Below are 20680 nucleotides of genomic sequence, written 5' to 3'. Positions count from 1 at the left end.
GAGTTTAAATGAATACAATTGTTTAGATCACTTGGAAAGATATGAAAGCATACGCCACTAAAAACGAAGTACGTGTGTTCGTGGACGCAGTAGATATAATGGTTTGCCCCGCCGTTTTAGTGTTGCCATGTCCGCTTATTATAAGCTACTTTGGGCTTGATTTTCTATAAAATTGCTTCTAAATATTGGTAGTTGCGGCGGGTTGTGTTTTTTTTTGGGCTGGTTTCCAAAATCCAAAGTGTAGTTGCTAATTTGTTTCCTTCTTTAAACCAGTATTTCTCTAACATTTTCATGTCAAGGACCCCCCAAATGTATATGTATTGTTCTGCAGACTGAAAACATTTTGTGCCAGATGTGTGTAAATGGTGTCGTAAAAATGTATTTCTTTTGAAAATAGCCGATCTACACGCTCACAGTGAGCTTGTAGATCTGCTGTTGTCCTGCTGTCAAATAGTCGACGTAATATAAATTAGGGTTAGTGCTCATGTGGCCTAGTTGCTTCCTTTGGGCTTGTTTTCATAGACCTGGCTGCTTGTTTCTCTCGCAACACCTGGCAACACTGCTCCGTCCTCTGCAGTCTGCAGTGTAGGCTGCATGGCGTCACTGAAAAGTGGACGAGTCCAGAAACTTCACCAATGTAAATAATAAGCGTTAGCAGGTCTTATAACGCCGTAGATACCCAGGTTTACACGCACAAAAGTGAAACCTGACAACACACGCACTAGTTTCGTCACCAAATAATTTGTTAAGTATGCCTCGGAAAAAGCCATTCAGCAATAAACAGAAGAAGAAACAACTGCAAGTGAAACGGGAGAGAAAGAGAGGTGAGAACCTTAACGTGCTACGTTTTAGCCTGTTAGCTTCGATGCTAACGTAGCAGTTGGTAGTTCAGCAGTTGACAATATGCGCGCGCACGCGTGTGTGTGTGTGTGTGTGTGTGTGTGTGCGTACTTACGTACATGTGTGCGTTTGAAACAAGACATTGTTTACCTGTTTACTTGGCTTTAGGACTGACGCTAATAGACCAGTATATCTAATTGGCCCATGGTTCTCAAACTTATACATTTCAAGGTCTCCCCTTAACTGTCAGGGTCCATTTGGTTCCATCAGAGTCACAGACTTGTAAGGGTCAATTTAGACCCCCCCTAAAGGAACCCAGAGAGTCCCTGGACCCCACTTTGAGGACCACTGTATTAGACAACAGATACTAAGTTGGAAGTCGGACATGATGTGTAAACATAGTCTGATTTAGTGTTTTGAATAGGTAAACATAGTCTGATTTAGTGTTTTGAATAGGTAAACATAGTCTGATTTAGAGTTTTGAATTGGTAAACAGTCTGATTTTGAGTTTTGAATAGGAAAATATAGCCTGATTTTGATTAGTAACCAGTAACCATAACTTAATGCTCTAAATGTACTGACAATATCAGTCGGTGTCATCTTTGCTTGTGTGTTTTGCTTGTTTAACAGTGCAGCTGAAGATGCCTGGTAATTTCGTTTTTTTAGTTTTTTTTTTATATTTAAGTTTTATTCCACAATTTTGCAATGTTACATCACATGATTATATAATTATATATGTGAATACATAGTTCTTTTTTTTTTTTAAACGTCCCCTTCAGCTATCCTCCTACTTCCTAGTACCCCTTCCCTACCTCCCCACCCACCTGTCCACCCCTTAAAACTAAAAGAAGAGGGAAGGGAAAACTAGAAGAAAAAGCATTGAGAACAGAAGAAAGGGAAAGAGAGAGAAAAAGAAGAAAAAAAGAAAGAAAGAAGAGAAATAAAATAAAATAAATAAAATAAAAATTAGTTTATTTGTGTTGCACCTTTCATAGACAGTGAACTGCATGATGGACAAAAGAGACATGGTAATACTATTAGTCATCATCATCATCTATCATCAATCATCATCATAAACCTTTATTTGTATACCATGAATACAAATCATGAAGCTCAGTTGTGATTTACATTCACCAGGGTACAGAATAAAAGAAAGAAAACAGTTATTTCATTTAAAAAAATAAAGCAAATAGAATTTAAAAGTCTTAGTTAAAGATAAGTTGTCAGTAAGAAAGTTCAATGGAAATTAAATGAAACAAAATGCCCTTAAGAATATGGTGAGAAATGGTTCGATATCTATATTCAAAGGCTAGGTTAAAGATATATGTTTATATGTATCTATTTAAAGATTTCAACAGAGCCTGCCCCTCTAATCTCTCTATGTAAAGTATTCCTTAATTTGGGATCATAACAGAAGAATACATCATCTCCAGGAGTCTGTGATGTAGGTCGGCCCTAACCCATAGAGAGTTGTATAAACAAGTACAGTAAAAGGACTTGAAAATCGACCCTGGAAGAAGCGGGGAGGGAGCCAGACAGTGTAGTGTAGCTAAGACTGGACTAATGTGTTTTTTTGTTTGCTCTTTTTTTGTTTTTGTTAGCAGTCTAGCAGCAAATTGCTGAATAATCTTCAATCTTTTAATTGACCTTTTAGCAAGGCCTGTTAAAAGTGAATTGCAGTAGTCCAACCTACTTCAGATAAAAGCATGAGTTCGTTTTTTTCAGCATCTTGCTGAGTTAGCAGTGGTTGTGCTTTGGCAATATGTCTGAGATGAAAGAATACTGTTTTGGTCATGGTATGGGATTTAAAACTCAGATTCTAAAATTACACCTAGGCTTGTTACTTCTGGTTTCATCAAGGGAGTTAGTTTGCCATGTCTTTTAAAGGCCCGAGTCTCCCCTTTTCCTTTGAGCCCTGTGGCCAAGTAATAAGGTTTCTGTCTAATCCTTGTTTAATTTTATAAAGTTATTACTCATCCATTTATTGATTGTAAACAGACAGCCAGTCAGGGAGGGAGTGATCAGCATAGCTATGGAAGCTAACATAACGTCCTCTAATGACTAGGCTATATGTACAAACGGGTATACAAAGTACAATGTAAAAACCATCCATCCACACATTCACAAGATACAGCATTTATAACCTCCACAACAACTCACACATAGGTCAGCGCTATGTCAGATATCCAATCTGCGCGTGTATTGATTACTGTCAGCTACTGTACCATCACAGTCTAGTAAAGTCATCAATTTGCCCTGCGTGCATCAGTGTGTCGCTCTGTTGCATTACTCTTTCGGCTGACAAATGTTGTGATGTTAATGGAAAAGTTGAGTGTAGAAAAATAGGTGCAGCAGACAACAATCAGCTAGAGACTTAATATAGACTGTACAGAAAGCACAGATTAAGATTTTCATAATAAAAGTGAAATATCCACCATTTAGGGGAAGACCTGGCAGCCATTGTTACAAAATTATTGCTGCCATTAAAGCACAATTTGGGTTATTAATAAAAGTATGAGTCATCCTATGGTCTGTCAAAAGCATGTCTGTTTCACAAATGCACAGCCCCTGGCAGCAATTATTTTGTAAGAATTGTTGCCATCATATGGTATGTGCTTTTGTGAGATAGTCATGCTTTTGAGGTTTCAAAAATAGGAAAGCAAACTTTCCCCAAAATGACTATATAGCATTTTGAGAAGAAATCATTCCAAGTAGTAGGGCTGCAATTATCGATTATCTTCTTGGCGATTATTCTATTGATTACTTTTTCAATTAATCGAATAATCGATAAGCATGCTTTTATAAAACATATACAAAATTATTGTATATCAACAAATTAATTAACCACTTAAGCGTTTTTTATACTTTGTCGCACAGGTATCATGCATAAATAGTGAAAATAGCAGATCCACAAGCTTATCGCACCGTGACACTTGCACTGTGTAAATGGTAATTGGACTGCGTTATATGGTGCTTTCAGGCCACTCAAATGAACCTCAAAATGTACTACACACACACACACACACACACACACACACACACACACACACACACACACACACACACACACACACACACACACACACACACACACCACAATGGCACAACACCCTTATTTGTTACGTGCTACAATGCGGTTCACATTCACTTTCCAACAGCGGAAGCAAGGAACTATACAAGACACCATCTTTCTCATCGGGACCAGTTAGGGGTTCAATGTCTTGCTCAAGGAGGAGCTGGGGATTGAACCAAGAACCTTCAGACTCCCAGAAGACCACTCTACCTCCAGAGCCACTGCCACCCGGCATCGTGTGTGCGCCACTCACGATGTGGCAATTAATTATGTCTTTGACCTTTGCTCTGTGTCTCCCAGGTGACACGGGCTCAGGTGACGGTCCCAGCAGTCGTAATGCCAGTGTGGAGCGAGGGGGCGCGAGGCACTCAGACACCTCGGACAGTGAGACCACTGATATCAGGAGAATAAACCAACAGCCTTCCAACAGAGATGGCAGAAATGAAATGAACAGGTGAGTAGGGCTGTCAAGATTATGATATTTTAGTTGACGATTATTTGTCACACAAATCATTTTGATTAACGATTTAATTGGGTTTTTGGCATTGAACACTGGAACATTTAAATACACGTGAATAGATTCACGTGAAAGTGAGGGTCTTTTAAAATGTTTACTCACTAATACAGACAAAGCGCTCTCTGGCCTCCAGTCTTCATTAGTGTCTGGGTATATGCTAATGAAATCCTAAGGGACAAAGGGGCTTTTGTTGAGTGTCAGTGCATCATTTCTGAATGACCAGCAAGTGAGTCATCACCATAATTTCTGACACTGCATGTAACACTTAAAGATGTTGACTGGTAAGATGATTGGAACGTGCATAGATAAATACTCATTTCTATTAGGGCTTAAAAATTATGGCTAAAATCGTAAGCCTAGATCTTGTGTTCACGTGATTGTTCTTCACACTGGTTTGGAGAATGTTTGTTAATTAAATGATAAATGTTGCATTTATATAGTGCCTTTCTCCAACAAAGCGCTTTACGTTATGCATTACATTCACTCATTCACACACACATTCACACACTGGAAGGATAATTATTGTTATTATGGAGGACACACAGCCAGGAGGAGGCAGGGATCAAACTAGGAACCTCCCTATACCAAGAAGGCTGCTCTACTTCCTGAGCCACTGTCGCCCTGATGAGATTCATGCTAATGCCTGAAATTGAAAATAAAATGTAAAAATGACAAATACACCAGAAGACTAAAGTAAATATATGATATATATATATGCTATTAATCATGCAGATTTAAACTGGGTCTCATAAATGTGTCCTTAATCATGCAGATTTATGCTGGGTCTCATAAACGTGTCCTTCATCTCTCTCAGTGATGATGCAGTGCCTGGAGCACTGATTGCATGCTTGAATTGGAAATGGGAGCTAATGTTTGAAAATTCTAATTGGAGCAATGTGTGTGAGCTGAGCCTGCAGATAATAAAAGAAAGAGGTCGCATATGGCACAGAGAAGTTTGAGATTCTTGTATGCCAGTTTAAGAGATACACACTTGTTCATGGACTGCGGAGCGTATGGGCCTGGTAGGGCCTTAGCCCTTCCATAATTCAGTTGTAATAATTAGTATTTTATGATTACATATGTTTAGAATGGCAATTTTCTACTTTACCCACAAATACCACTGTCTACCTCAACCTACTCATGAACCCTAACAACGCATGAACCAAGCTGTTTATGTGTTACATCAGACAGTGTAATTATCTTCACCCACATCTATTACAAGTTAAATGAATGAATTAATGTTAGAAAACATGACACATAACCTTATTCGTAAAACTATTACGTGATTTCACCAAGGCAAAGCAGCCTAAAACAACTGTCGGTGCTCAAGGAGGGCTTCTTTGGAAATTGTTCAGCTGAGGGTGAGAGTGCACAATATTGTTAATGTGCTTTATTAGTGGAAACGTCTTTAATTGCTGGTTTAAGACATGGCCAGCAATTAATCTGGCTTTCAATCCTGTTCTGCAGTGGCTGCACTTGTTGATTTAACATGATGAGACACTAAACTAATGAAGATAAACCCATTAAAAAAGGTCCTATTGAATTCCTCCTGCCAATCAGGTTCCGACTGCACTTTGAGAAGGAGAGTAAAGAAGAGGTGGAGAGGAGAAAGAAGATAGCCAGAGAAAAGGTTCTGCAGCCAGTGTCCGACAAAGAACTTGAGGTGGACATTGATGACATCTACCCCTCAGAGAAAGGTGGGGCCCTTATAATTCAATGCATTAACCTAAATTATTTTCATGGCTTTGCATAGTTTGGTGACTGGTGATTTTTTTGGGGGGGGACAGGTTAGTTGTTGATTACTAAGCAATCTGCACCAAACATCCACCATTGCATCAGTGCATAGCTCTTTATCACAAATGAGTTATTGAAAGGTGATGGTCCACGCTTCTCTCTTAACAATTATGTTTAATTGTAGAAACCTGTCTTATAGCTGCTACCTGATAACTAATGAAGTAGTTGGCCAGTTAATGCTACTGTACCTAAACAAGCTTGTAGGTTAGCTAATGTCGTTATGGCTGAGCGTGAGATCAAAAATTGGAAATGATGTGTAGCATTAACACATGGTTGATATGCCTCTTCCTTGGGGGTTAGACAACAACATAATACAAACTAGCCTGATTGCTCTTTACTAGGCTACCAGCATGTCGATTAACCTCTTAAACTATGGCCTTATTGCCGTATACACATACATGTACTTGACTGCGGTCTCCATGGGCTATCTATCTATACTATCTATAATTGGTTCACTCGCTTTTTTCCATATACACCAAATCTCTTTGCCAAAAATAGACGATCTACAAGCTCAATACCCATCATGATTAGTTAGCATTATTAGAAATATATGTAAACAAAAATAACAGTCACTCAAATATCATTGTGGCTTCAGTGCCATGGTTACATTCTGTATCTTTTCAATTCAAATTCATGACAGCCATGTACAGTACAATACACTTTCGCCATCAGCAACGGCTTCTCATCATCATCATCAACACTGAAGTGTTAAAAAAAAAACGCTCCTGCAATTAAAACGCTATTGAACCGTATAGTGATGCAAAGTCAAACAAGTTAACAGGTGGTTAATGAGGGTCACTGCTTGACAGCTGACTTTATTGTTCTGTAATGCTACAGTATCGTTCCTGTCGGGTAGAACGTCATCATACAACAGAAGTGTTGCACAAAAGTAGTGAAAATAGCCGACCTACAAGCTCACAATGCAACACATGAGCTTGTTGATCGGCTATTCTCACTATTTTAAAACATGTTTTTAAGATAATGATTAAAAAAAGGAATGGTTTTGGACATCCACCCGACAGCGACGATATAATGAAATGACTGAACTGTGTTGTGGTTCATTATTAAACGACAGGTCTTGGTTTCCCGAGGAGGCCATCGTGGAGTTATGAGATGAAACATGAGGAGCTGTTGAGGAAAGAGGAGAAGTCATACCGAGACTACCTGGAAGACCTGCACTCCAGAAACCCACCCGGCTCGCTCAGCCACTTTGAACACAACCTGGAGGTGAGCCATTAAGGTCCAGAGGGGCTTTCAAACCTATTCATGTCAGGATGAGTTGGATTCTGAACTCAACCTGATGGTGCCAAATTTGGCTCATGACCTGTGCGTGCATCCCTGCAATCTCTACCCCCTCTATACTTCTCATTCTTGAGTCTAAAAAAATAATGATCTCAAATAATAAATAATCTAAAACAAATAAAAAATGAATGATATACACTGTATACACTAGGAATTCTGTTCTTATCATTATAGGGGTGAAAGGGTGCTGAGCTAACAGTAGAGAGAGAAACGTGTGGACAGAATAGACATTTTTATTACACTCTACATTCTCATTGTACTAACTTCTGCTAAATGAGATAAAGAACATGCCACGTCAACTTTGACTGGTGGACCATCCATAATAAATGCCAACATGCGTGTTTTTGACATAGTATACATATACTGAATGTATTTTCCCAAATACAATAACCTATTTATGACATATTACGCTATCATCCCTCGCTCCTCTCATCCATCTGCCATTTTTCTTTCAGCCCAATGCATGATTGTATATATTTGTTATTGACCATTGGTTGTACACTACTTTTCACGATGCATATTGGTATACGATGAGACAACTATAGGGTATAATAATTCTCACTATATATTCGGACAGAATTGCAAAACGGCAAACTCACTATAGTTGACTAAATATTAAGGGATTTCTGACACAGCCTGCCTTCTATGCTGAAGATCCTTGTAAGGCCCCACTGGGGTTGCTGATCCATCCTTTGTGGATGAGTTAGATGACTGGGTACACTCCTTGTTTTTATCATCACCCAGATCTTTAACATCAGATTCAGCCTGGAGAGAGGGAGGCAGCCTTTGTGTGTCTCCTGTAAACCGATTATGACTTGGCAGGCCTGCCATGTCACGTTCTATCTTAAAAGACCTAACCCCTGAACATTAGATGAAATTGAATTAGATTTTATTGCCTCCCAACTAGGGGTGGTGGAAATTGCTTTCGGTATGGCGTGATGTAATGGAAGAGCTCTGCTAACAGAGAACAGTCATTTGAATTTCCAACACACACAGATATTTATTTTCTAGAATACCACAATTACCGTATCATTCACATTCAAACATCCTTTATTAGAACTCCAGATAATATTGTTATGGAAGCAAGGTTTTCCCTTTTTAATTTTGTAAAACAAAATAATCTGGTGACATCCAAAGATTTTGTCCAAATATTTATTGTGAATACACAAATATTTCCTTTTGAATTGATACTGTGGTTTCCTGAACCAGGGTAATTAGTCAAATTTGTCGAACGGTTGAACTGCTACACACCCACTTTGATCTTTTAACTTGTTATAAGCCAGGCCGCTGCCTGAGATCCTCCAGCAGGGCCTTATTGACGGTACCAAAGTCTCGCCTTGTCACAATGGGCGACCAGGCTTTTGCCGTTCGGGCCCCTTGGCTGTGGAACTCACTGCCTGGGGACCTCAGGCAGGCAAACTCAGTGTCCTCTTTCAAATCTCTTCTAAGAACTCACCTCTATCGCACAGCTTTTTCTTAGATTATGAACTGTTGTACTATTTATGAAATTAATGTCTGATTTGTACTGTATTTTTTAACTGTTGTTATTGTAAAGCACTTTGTAACTTGTTTTTGAAAGGCGCTATATAAATAAGTTATTATTATTATTATACACTCTTATTCTCTCTCTCTCTCTCTCTCTCTCTCTCTCTCTCTCTCTCTCTCTCTCTCTCTCTCTCTCTCTCAGACGTGGAGGCAGCTATGGAGAGTGATGGAGATGTCTGACGTGATCCTGTTCATCGTGGACATCAGGCATCCGGTAAGTGATGTGTTTTAAGCTTAGTGATGCCAAGGTGGTGTTGTGACTCCCCGAGTAAGCCACTAGATGGAGACAACAACAAGACAATCACAACAACTCGTTGAATTCCTGACACCAGTCCTGTCTGTCTGTGTTTTGTATAAGTGTAAATCTATAAGTATAATAGAAATATTTATGTTTAAAGGACATAATCATGACTAAAGACTTGAATGAATAAAGATCAATCTTCTTGAAAAGGAATTGTTTAATAAAGAATTGTCGTTAAATGTAATATGAAATAAAACATGATGCACGAGGGCACATTAATAAGGACAGCGCCTACTAATAATAGCAGCTTGTGTACCGAGTAGCGACACATTTTCTCATTTCTAACATTTGTGTCACAGATATTTTAGGTGGAGAGATGACTCACCGCCTCAACAAAGAGTTTCCAAATTTGGCCTAAATTCAAGAAGAGCAAAACCAAAAGTATTATCTGTAAAACCGGAATAATCATGTGTTCTCAACACTGACAAAAGTTACATTATAACAAATGACTGCTTTTGGATCTAATGTGTTGGAGGTAGAATTTCGCCCTGTATAGAAGCCACTGGGAAAATAAAGGTTTGTGTGTGTTTGCATTCCTGACTTAAGTATCATGTGGTGTGTAAACCCTCCCAGGTGCTGCAGTTCCCTCCAGCTCTGTATCAGTACATCACGGGAGTGCTGCACAAACAGGTGGTCCTGGTGCTAAACAAAGCAGACCTCTGTCCACCGCCACTGGTCATCGCCTGGAAACACTACCTGGCCTCCAAGTTCCCACACCTCAACACCGTGTGCTTCACCTCGCACCCCGGTCAGCCCTACAGCACAGGTGAAGAGAAGGATGTGGCAGGATGTGGCAGTAGAGGGATGTAGAAAGAGAACCAGGGAGGGAGAATTGGGAGGGATTTGAGGGACGAATAGTGGAACAGCGAGAGACTGGGAGAAGGAGAGGAGTTGAGAGAAGGGCCAGAGAGAGAACACATTGGTAGGCTTATGAATAAAGATTGAACACGTTTCAACCTGGCTTGCCTATTTTGGGCTTGTAATTATGGAAGAAATCTTTTGACATTTTGTTTTCAAAATGTAAAAAAAAAAACAGAAGTTATTTTGACTGCTTTTTCTGAGGCTTTATTTGACAGGTATACAGTGGAGAAAGAGAGGAGACACAGAGACTGTGTAGGGGAGTGTCATGCAGCAAATGGCTAGCCGGCTATCGAACCATTAGAGCCCATGTGTTATGTGCCCTAACATTGTGAGCTTGTAGATCATCTAGTTTAGCTATTCATCTTATGATAAAGTATATAGTGGTTAAGCATGACAGCTGATAGCCCTGTGATGAGGAAATGGAAAACATGGTCACGTTTAAAGGGGCTGACTAAACCACCTCTCATTGTATGCAGGTAGGTAATCTCTCAAGACCGATTCAACTCAAATGTTTCTTTTTTTAACCGAATGGGTTCCCAGATTGGGCGGCAGGTGATGTGTATTAAATAATTTACTCTATTATTGGAAAATGAATAGCACAACAGGATGACGCACAACTAATATGAGGTTTGTTTTCCAATAACATACATCTCACTACATTATCCTGCTCAAAGGGTAGACAGATAGACACCCTTATTCTTGGCTGATACCGACAATAAGCTATATTGACTGACTTACTTTATGATACAGCTACATGGAAACAAAATCAATAATTTGGCATGAAATATTGATTTGAAGATACTTTATTATCTTAAAATATTCCGTAAACAGGCAAAAAATAAGCCTGTTTACGAGAACAGTAGTCTGCCATGTATGAATTGGATAATTTGAGCTACCTCCTTGCAAAAGAATATGTTTGTTTTTTGTTTTTCCTGTAGTATATGTCAAACCTCTTCTGGGCTCAGGTGTATTCTCAGATATTTCTGACTGATTTCAGTTGAGCAGGTTAGAAATGACATAAGCCTATCATGTTGTTGCACTGACACCACAATAACCTCCGTCTGTCTGTCTGTACATAGTACTCCAGAAGAAGCGTATGAAGAGGAGAGGTCGGGACAAGGCTGGGGGTCTATTAGAAATCCTCAAGGCCTGTCAGGAGATCACTGCTGGTAGAGGTAGGACTCACTCTCACTCTGTTCTTAATCTGGCAGAGGCAGGACTCTGTATTCTTAAGTTAATTCTCTAGTTAAAGGCAGGCTTCACTCTATATTTAATTGGTTTTGAGCAATGTAGGATTCACTCCATTTGTAAAAACAAATCTCAGATTTGCATTAAAAAGTCAAAGTAGGTCCATTCGGAGCTGGTGCAATGGAAAAAAAATCCCATTCTGGGTTTGACAGAGGCCTGGCAGGCATGTCTAATTGACTGCCATTGTGATTTGTTTGTCTTTTGTTTATAATAATGTTTGTTTTGCATGAATCAAGTGTCACACCATTATGGGATGTTGTTGTGCAGGCATAATATTAACACTTAGTACTTTAATAATACAGGCATCAGCCACTAGTCTCCTCTGTATACAGTACACCACTGTCATCATCGTGCACACCCATGTGTGTTGATGCTCCCAGTATTACGTCTGTCTCACGTGCGGTGGAATGCTACACAGTGCATGTCTTTAAAAATGTTGGTACATACTGTACTTCACAGTCCAGAGCACAGTTCACTCTGCTACAATACACGAGTACAGAAGATATACAAATACTATACATTCCTGTGTAAAGCCTTTTGAAAAGCTTTAGTTTACAGTGTCCAATTTACTGACTTGATATGGCTGAGCACCACAGCTAGCAAACATTAGATAACTACAGTAGCTACTCTACAAGAAATCTTATCACGATTCAGAAAAAAATCAAATGTTCACTGCAGGATGAATTGAAGTTTGTAGATCTGCTATTTTTGCCAAATGTTTGCCCCAGAATAGGGGCGCTAGGGCTCATGTGGTTAAACAAGGATAATGTTCTAAGCGTGAGTTAGGTGAATTCTCACAACGCTTTGCGTCCTCGTCCACACAGTTGACCTGTCCAGCTGGGAGCAGAAGATCCAGAGAGACGTGGTCGCCGAGCATCTTGATGTGGATCGCTCAGACGAGGGGGCAGAGTCTGTGCTAATGGAGCACCAAAGCGACGCCGCCATGGAGATGAGCGGCCCAATGCAAGAGCTCTATAAGGACGGGGTCCTCACGTTAGGATGCATAGGTAGATCATCCATATAACCTCAGTCATTTATGAGACCACAGAGCTAAACACACATAAATGATTGTGTCTTCCTCTTCTCTGATTCTCTCTCCGTCTTTCTCTTCCAGGCTTCCCCAACGTTGGCAAGTCGTCTGTGTTGAACAGTCTGGTTGGGAGGAAGGTGGTGAGTGTGTCTCGAACTCCAGGCCACACCAAATACTTCCAAACGTACTACCTCACCCCCACAGTCAAACTGTGTGATTGCCCTGGACTCGTCTTCCCCTCCCGTGTCAATAAACAGCTACAGGTACACGTGTGTGTGTGTGTGTGTACTTGTGACCTTTACTGCGTGTCTAGACTCGCATTCAGTGGCTTGTCTCTTCTAGAATAGCTCTCTCTCTATCTCTCTCTCTCTCTATCTATCTATCTATCTATCTATCTATCTATCTATGTATCTCTATCTCTCTCTCTCTCTCGTTAAGAAAACCATCTTGGTGAATGGATTATTGATGATATATTTCAAAGACTGCTTTTCCAGGCCAGTGTTTGAAGTTTTTTTGGTTGCTATCATGCCCTCCTTTACAATACACCAGGGGCCTGATTTGGCTACTTGTTTCTGCTTTCCTTTTCATCTGCGACCCTACCTTACCTTTGATCTTCATCTACAGTACGCCATCTTCCTGCTCTTGTATACAGATGTGTGCCTTACCTTTGATCTTCATCTATGCCGTCCTCCTGCTCATGTATATAGATGTGGGCCATGTCCTTGTGTATTTCATTATGTCAACTAGGGTTATGTTTTTTGCCGTTGTGAGTCTGTGTCAGTCGTTTTTTGCCTCTGTGAGTCTGTCGGTCGGTCTGTCCATCTGTCTGTTAGCAGATAATATCAGGCACCGCTGGACTGATCAACGTCAAACTTTCCACTCACACTCCCAGTAGGCCAAGGAAGAACCTCCACCCCAAATGTGTTGCGTTGCGATCCCAGAACTCCAGGGGGGGGGGGAGTATTTTAAAGATATTTTTTGGGGACTTTTATGCCTTTATTTTATAGGACAGTAGACTGACAGGAAATGGGGAGAGAGATGGGGGGTGACACGCAGCAAAGGTCGTCGGGATTTGAACCAACGGTTCAAGGCCAAAATGTGAAGTGGCCTATTATAGTGCCATCATCAGGGTAACTTGAAAAATGTGGGGTGGAGGTTCTTCCTTGGAAGTGTGTGTACAATGTTTCACGGAGTTCGGTGCAGTGGGGCCTGAGATTAGCTGCTCATAGACAGACACACACACACACACGCACGCACGCACGCACGCACGCGCGCGCGCGGATGGACGGACATGGGTGAAAACGTTATCTCCACCTCCTGGCCGTTCTGGCCTGGTGGAGATAAAAACATGCAAATACATTTTATACAATTCAAGCCTTTACCTTACATTCTTATCCAGAGTGTCTTACAATGTGCAAGATTGGAGTAAATGGCATGAACCCTATTCAACAAACGGCAGGATAAATGGTCACGTGCCGTAACTAGAGTGCAAAGAAATTATTTAGTGCTACAAAGTATGTAACTAACATACCAGGTCAGACCTAGCATCATTCTAGTCTAAACAAAATGCTATCTAAGTCTTGCTGCCAGTGTTTTGAGATCACCGCCAGTGATCAAAAAACAGGCAAAATCTCAACAAAAATACAAAAAGTAGAGGTAGAAGAAAATCATCAGTTTGTAAAAAGTCTGCAATTTCTATATGGGTCAATGTTTTTAATTCACACTGTGAAAATGGGGAGAAATTAGGAGAATGTGCGGGCAATTATAATCTTTATATAAGACAGTGTGTGGTGGTATTTATTATGCAATTATTTGTGTATACATTTCTGTTCTATAACGTAAGTTTAAGGACAGTGTAAATATTAAAATTGTAATAATGTGATCAGAAACTTTGGGGAAGTTTGCACTTATCTCTCCTACTCTCACATGTTTATGATCCATCTCTCCTCTGCAGATCCTGGCTGGTATCTACCCAGTGGCTCAGCTGCAGGAGCCCTACACAGCGGTGGGATACCTGTGTGAGAGGACTCCGTTCTTGTCTGTGCTGAAGCTCAGACACCCCAGCCTCCAGGACGTACCGGCACATCTACAACAACAACAACAGCAACAACAGCAGGAGGGGCAGGGCTCTGAGCAGCAAAGCTGGACTGCTTGGGACGTCTGCGAAGGTATCAGGTCTCTTCTCTAAATGATGAATGTAAACACTCATAATTTCCAGTCCAAATGTGTTTCCGCTTGACGGTGTTCGGGTGGTGCAGATGTTCCTGCCCACTACCGGGGAGACTGGGGTTTGAATCCTCCACAGTGCCTCCAGCTTGGCCGGGCGTTCCAACAAACATGATTGGCTGTGTTCGCACTGCAGGTGGGAAGCCGGATGTGGCCGCAAATTGGCCTTCATCGACATCCATTGACAGAACATACAATCTTCTTTTTAGTGACGGAGAAAAGGAACTATCGAAAATATTCCAGTTACTGACAGTTTTCTTTTCTTTTTTAAAAAAACATTATTTTTCTGCATTTTTGCTTTATTGTTGATAGTGACGGTGAGAGAAATAGAACTGAGGACCCCAGGAAGAATAGTTGTTGCTGCAGTAATAGCTAGTAGGGATCCTAAAGAAAGAAACAAAGAGAGGGGGAATCACATGCAGCCTAGCGCCTCGGGTCGGAATCGAACCTGGACCAGCTTTGGGAAATTCTATTGCCTTATTTATGTGGTATGCACTCTTTCTTACCAGGTGAGCCCCCAGTTACTGACACTTTTTATGTGTGTGTTTCCCCCCATCCTTTCTTTTGTCACGCAGCCTGGGCAGAGAGACGAGGCTATAAAACGGCAAAGGCGGCTCGCAATGATGTTTACCGGGCGGCGAACAGCCTCCTAAGGATTTCCATTGATGGAAGACTGTGCCTGTGTCTCAGGCCACCTGGATACAGCTGCCTCAGAGGTAACTTGGAGGGAGGGGACGTTGTGAGTGCTTGACATGTCACATTTTAGAAAGTGTAACCATGTCAAATGCTGTACATAACCATGGAAGTGGAGCCATGGGTGGTTGAAGTGTCTCTTTACAGTTTAGAGAAGGCCTCTTGTTCTGCATGGTGTTCAAGCGTAATGGATATGACTCAACTCATGTATGGTCTGATTGGTTCAAACCAAATTTAATCAGACATCCCACCAATTCCATCCTGAGCCCCGTTCATTACAGATTATTTCAACATTCCCCCTAGCTTCACAGAGGCATCAACATGGATAACTGTAACGAATTTGACCATGCTCTCTTTAAGGCATGTTTGACTCATTCTATTGGCATTAACCATTTGCAAAGAAAGTCTTAAAAGTTGGTAACCAACCGCTTCATGCCCATGAGCACTTTTTATTCCTATATGCCGAGATCTACCACATCTACAATATGTTCTAAAAGTAAGACGGTATCATATTTACTTTAGCAATTTCTGACAGACTCAATGTGCATACATCCATACAAAGGCTAGTTGTCTAAATAAGAAAAACACGGATAGCTAGTGTGTGATCAATGCCAAAATGTTAGGAAATAAATAATAAAAAGGCCAGAATATTATGAAAAATAGAAAAAAGTTTATACTTTTTTAGTTTGTTTTTTATAAAACAAATTAAAACACACAGGGAAATTAAATACATTGCTATTACAGATATATTTTTCTTCAATGCACAATATTGAGTTTCTCAGTTCAATTAATAATCACATTTACAGATTTTCTGTTCAATTGCCTTTTGAAATCTGGTTGATAGTCGCTGCCGGTCTGAGGCAGTCATTAAGATGTGAGTCAGTCATGCAAGTTTTATACTTGGATTTGATTTTCTTTGTTTATGAAAAGGCCATTTCACACAAAAAAGTGGTACCAAAGTAGGCATGTAGCTTAAGTGCACAAGACACAATCAGTGGTTACTTCTCTCTACTCACGAGTGACCAGAAGTCCTCCTCTTTAGCTCTGGCCTTCAATTCAATATCACACAGAATTTCAACAATCTCCATGTCAACATCTGCAAGTAATGTGAACACCTCCTGCATTTTAACTGACAGCTTTTCTATGTCGATATAGTAAATAGAACAGTTAAGGGTTCGATAGAAAAGCAGCTACTTGTTCGGGATGAAAAGCAGTTTGTCTGTGAGGTTTTGTGACACTTTTTTAAGATTTGTGAAGTGAGTTAGCCTTGCATATCGCAACTGAGAGCTCTTCAAACTGAGCTTCACTTTGAATGCCTCGACTGCACTAATCATGTGACTACGCCTTGGTCTTTCCCTTGCAATTCTCTGTTGAATCGTTGAGTTTTGCTGTCAGATCCGTAAGGAAACCCATGTCCAATAACCAAGCATAGTTTGGGCCGGTCCATTCCAGGCCGAACCAGCCGGTCAGGAAAAACAATAATAACGTGACGTGGGCCAGCTTGTCGCTCAAAGACTGCAGAGTACACGCCACACTGCTTTACTGAGATCTGATTGGCTCACAGTTTTAGGAATCAATGAAGGCTTCAAGCCACGGTGTCGGCTCGGCAGACAAATCCTTTTGTGTATTGGGATCGATTGCTTTGAAGAGTAACGTGTCGATCGTGGTCGTTCGGTTGGTTACCCCTGTTAACAATATTCATGATAGAACAGATACATTTTGCCCTCTCTATTTTTCTTTGCTTTTCTCTGTGTTTCTACAATTCCCATGATAGTTTTAGTAGCAAATCAGAGACAGAAAACTGCTCTGTGTTATGGCTGCTAATGGAGTGTTACCTTACAACAAACAGAGATAAAATCATCATTATTTCTCTTTAAACTCTTACCTTTATACCGTGATGTACTTTCCTCTTTGCCAACTGGCTACAATAAAGACGTAGTGTTTCAGGTATGGACCTTTGTCTGTAGGGACATTCTATAACTATCTATCGTTATCGCGACAGAGCACTGTGACTTGAAGCAGATCTCTCTAGGATAGCAATTGGTTTCTTGAAGTCCAAACAGGCCTGCCTGTTTCTCTAACTACACCTGGTTGGGTAATCGCTTCTAGCAGACCCTACTCCACAGCTGAGACAGCACTAACAGAGCGTAACGTCTGATATACCGGATACTTCGTTACACTACGATGTCGCACGTCAAAAAGAATTTTCAATAGAACAACGCAAGTCATAGTACAAAGTATAGAGTAGCCATCTGGGTTAGCCTGGTTCCATACCATAGACCCCGCCCACTCTCTGAGTGGGCTGCCTCTTGGTCTGGAGTTGTAAATGTGAACCTAGGACTTCTCCGGTACAAAATGCGTTGTCCAATGAGAGGCGGAGGTGGGCGTGGGGATCCCTTAGGATTGGTTTAGGGAATTTCTAATCCCCTCCCCCTTGTAATCGCCGACACTGGAGCCAATTTCAGACTGAAGCTCCACGCAGCTTCAGTCTGATAATCAGGCTACATCTGGGTAGCAAAGACTCACTCAGAACGTTTGATCGGTTCGATTCACAGAGCACTGGGAAAATCACCCCGACCTGCCGGAAATCATGGCCATGCAGGGGCGGACGGAGGACGAGGGGGCGGCAGAGAGGGATGAGGAGGAGGACGGGGAGTCCAGCTCCGAGCCGGAGGAAGAAGAGAGGGACAGGGACGCGGATGATGATGAGGATGGGGACGATGAGGATGAAGGGCTGGGAGGCCCGGGGAGGAAGGACGACACGCCGTCGTCATGTCTCTCTGTCAATATGTTCGACATCCTTCAGGAAAACGATTGCGAGTGATGACAGACGGATGGATGGATGTATGGTGTGGTCTGGCCAGCGAGGAAGAACAAGAGCATCTCTTCTCTCCTCAGCATCTCCCTGTCCACCCACCAGTGCACTTTCATTCCTTGTCTCTTTTTTTTTTTGCATTCCTCCCGTCTGTCTCCCATCATTAACACTCCTATCTGTCCTCCTCGTACATCTCTGTACACTAACATTATCCGCTTATATTAGTTTACTCTCCTTGCCCCCCTCTCCCCTCCGTTCCATCATTGGCTACGTTTACATGGGCACCAGTATCCCCTTAATATTTGCAGGCATGACACCCTCATCCATAGTTAAGATAAATAAGTGTCCAACTTTAAGATGATATATTTCTACCAACCTTATATTTTCAGTGACTTCTAACAGCCAACCAGCGTCCAAAGTGATCGCGGAATTCCCTGGTTGCCACTGGAACCAATATCTTGATGTTGTTGTATATTGCTAGCTAGCGGAAAATTGGGTAAATAAATAGTATACTGAATATGACCTTAGTGAGGATCATGTGTTAGTATTAGTATACTGGTGTGCATGTAAATATTATCTTCCATAATGTAGAAAGACCAGACCAGTGTACATCTCCACCATGCCGTACTTCTGCTTTGCTTACTTACCCATGCAACTCATAACTTTTTTTCAATATTTTTCCCCTCAGTATTACTTTTTCTAGGATTATGTTTGGTTTGGGTTTGGTTTGAGTAATATTACCTGCATGCGGTTGTTAAAAAGACATCTCCTTTCAGCCCATACAAAGCGTCCCACTGTACAATCCAATCCATTCAGATTTTCAATCAGTTCATCAATAAGTGACCTCAAAGCTTATGATGCCAAAGTTTAATAAGAAGTCATGGTGACCAACTCAACTGACTGTGATGTCAGTTACTGAGGGTGGGGGGTGGGTGGGGGCAGTCATGTGGCTTCCAGAGGATAGAACCATCATTTCACACGGTCTTGCAGTCCTCCACATTAAACCACTTTTTTGGGAGGTTGGCATTATTGGACCTGAGTTCGGTTCTTGGTTCTATCCAGTTGTATCGTCTTGGTTGTGTGTTATTTCAGTTAGCATGATTCTACCCATTCAGTGGTGCAGGTGAGAGTTTGGGTTATAGGGAAGGGATATGGATCATTTATGGCTGGACAAGATTCGATTTTCAAGGGTCAGACAGGAACGTTCTATGACTGTGACTAAACTCCTTTAATTCAGCAAGCCATACAGAAAGAGAGAGAGACCAGACTATTTCATTTCACACATCCTTTGTTGCTAGTAAGTGATGGTAATTTTCTCACAACAAACATTTTCAAAAATAAGATTTTTCATGGCTGTTACACTCCATCTACTGGCATTTTTCCCCCAACCTTCTTACTGCATTTGCATTATAATTCTTTCCCCGCTCTCGCTTTTGAGAACGTGAAAAACCTCAAACACCTCTCTCTCTCTTTCTCTTCCTCTTGTGACACATGTTGGCTCATTGCTACAATTCTGGAAGTGCTGTAGTATTTTGTGCTGGCGTTAAACATTTCACTCCGAGGGGAACACCGTCTACAGCACAGCGCTGTGTTACTGTGTAATACATCACTCTGCAGCCACACCATCGGTACTATCTACTGTATATGTAAAGAAGTCATTCAACTCTACCCTGCTGTCTCAGACACGGTCGTGTCGCTCTGGACTATTGTGGAAAATCTTAAAGAACTGACATGTAAAGTTTTGGAGAGGTTTTGGTTTATTGTGTGTATTTGTGAATGGTTTGAGTGCACAGTGAACTACTCTGTGTTCATTTATCCTTTTGTGACTCTTAAGAGTGTACAAATGTAGTTAAATTAACACAGGATTTTACTGTGTATGAAGTGTGTTTTTCTTGGACTATTTGTTGCATTCCTCATTTCATTCCATGCCTATTGACAATGAACTGGATTGCTCTCTGCAATAAAGAATAGTCATTTAAACACACATGTCTTGGTATTATGAGGAGTTGGAAAGCACTCTTGAGGCTATTATGTTTTTTCTTTTTTGCATTTACACATTAGCCATGTAAGAAATAGACTGCAGTAACAAATATATTGCTTAATATGCAAGAGAGAGCCCATTCACCTATTCCAGTACAATGGCTTGGACACATTTAATTAGATGTCAAAGCATGAAAGTGGTCTTTATAAACTACTGGGAGACTCTGAGATGTTAATTTATTCTCAGCAAGAATAGAACTGTATCCCAAAAGCTGTCCTGTAATAATGGAAGGGATTTGCCAAAGGTACAGCGATTGTAATGAAATGTTATGAGCTTGGAACTGCACTGTTCCCAAGGCTAATTAAAGGCCTCCATAGCCTATTGCTAGGTGAATTTCCAGACATGTATTTCTTCATTTGAAGCTAGATATCACAAATAAAACAGTCATAATTTT

At 40.9% G+C, this 20680-nt stretch overlaps 1 protein-coding gene across 1 annotated transcript; it reads left to right on the top strand.

The window, feature by feature from the left end:
- Nucleotides 1-586: 586 nt before the first annotated feature.
- gnl1 (guanine nucleotide binding protein-like 1) lies at nt 587-20227 on the top strand. Its single transcript, XM_084053823.1, has 12 exons — nt 587-824; nt 4214-4367; nt 5991-6127; nt 7300-7451; nt 9214-9285; nt 9946-10138; nt 11313-11408; nt 12306-12488; nt 12596-12774; nt 14466-14679; nt 15313-15453; nt 17986-20227. The coding sequence occupies exons 1-12, from the start codon at nt 752-754 to the stop codon at nt 18252-18254; spliced, it is 1863 nt and encodes a 620-aa protein (XP_083909949.1). The 5' UTR covers nt 587-751; the 3' UTR covers nt 18255-20227.
- Nucleotides 20228-20680: the final 453 nt, after the last annotated feature.

The sequence above is a fragment of the Gymnoscopelus microlampas genome (assembly GCF_963454915.1).
Source record: "Gymnoscopelus microlampas genome assembly, chromosome: 3".
In the NCBI taxonomy this organism is placed as follows: domain Eukaryota; kingdom Metazoa; phylum Chordata; class Actinopteri; order Myctophiformes; family Myctophidae; genus Gymnoscopelus; species Gymnoscopelus microlampas.
Note: the sequence above shows the minus strand (reverse complement) of the source record. Positions and strands in the feature narration are given on the sequence as shown.

What these genes read in the sequence shown, in the direction of transcription:
- gnl1 (XM_084053823.1), top strand. Translation starts at nt 752, where the DNA reads ATGCCTCGGAAAAAGCCATTCAGCAATAAACAGAAGAAGAAACAACTG. An exon ending in ACTTTGAACACAACCTGGAG is followed by an intron (nt 7,452 to 9,213) that starts GTGAGCCATTAA and finishes TCTCTCTCTCAG; the next exon opens with ACGTGGAGGCAGCTATGGAG. An exon ending in CCTCACGTTAGGATGCATAG is followed by an intron (nt 12,489 to 12,595) that starts GTAGATCATCCA and finishes TTTCTCTTCCAG; the next exon opens with GCTTCCCCAACGTTGGCAAG.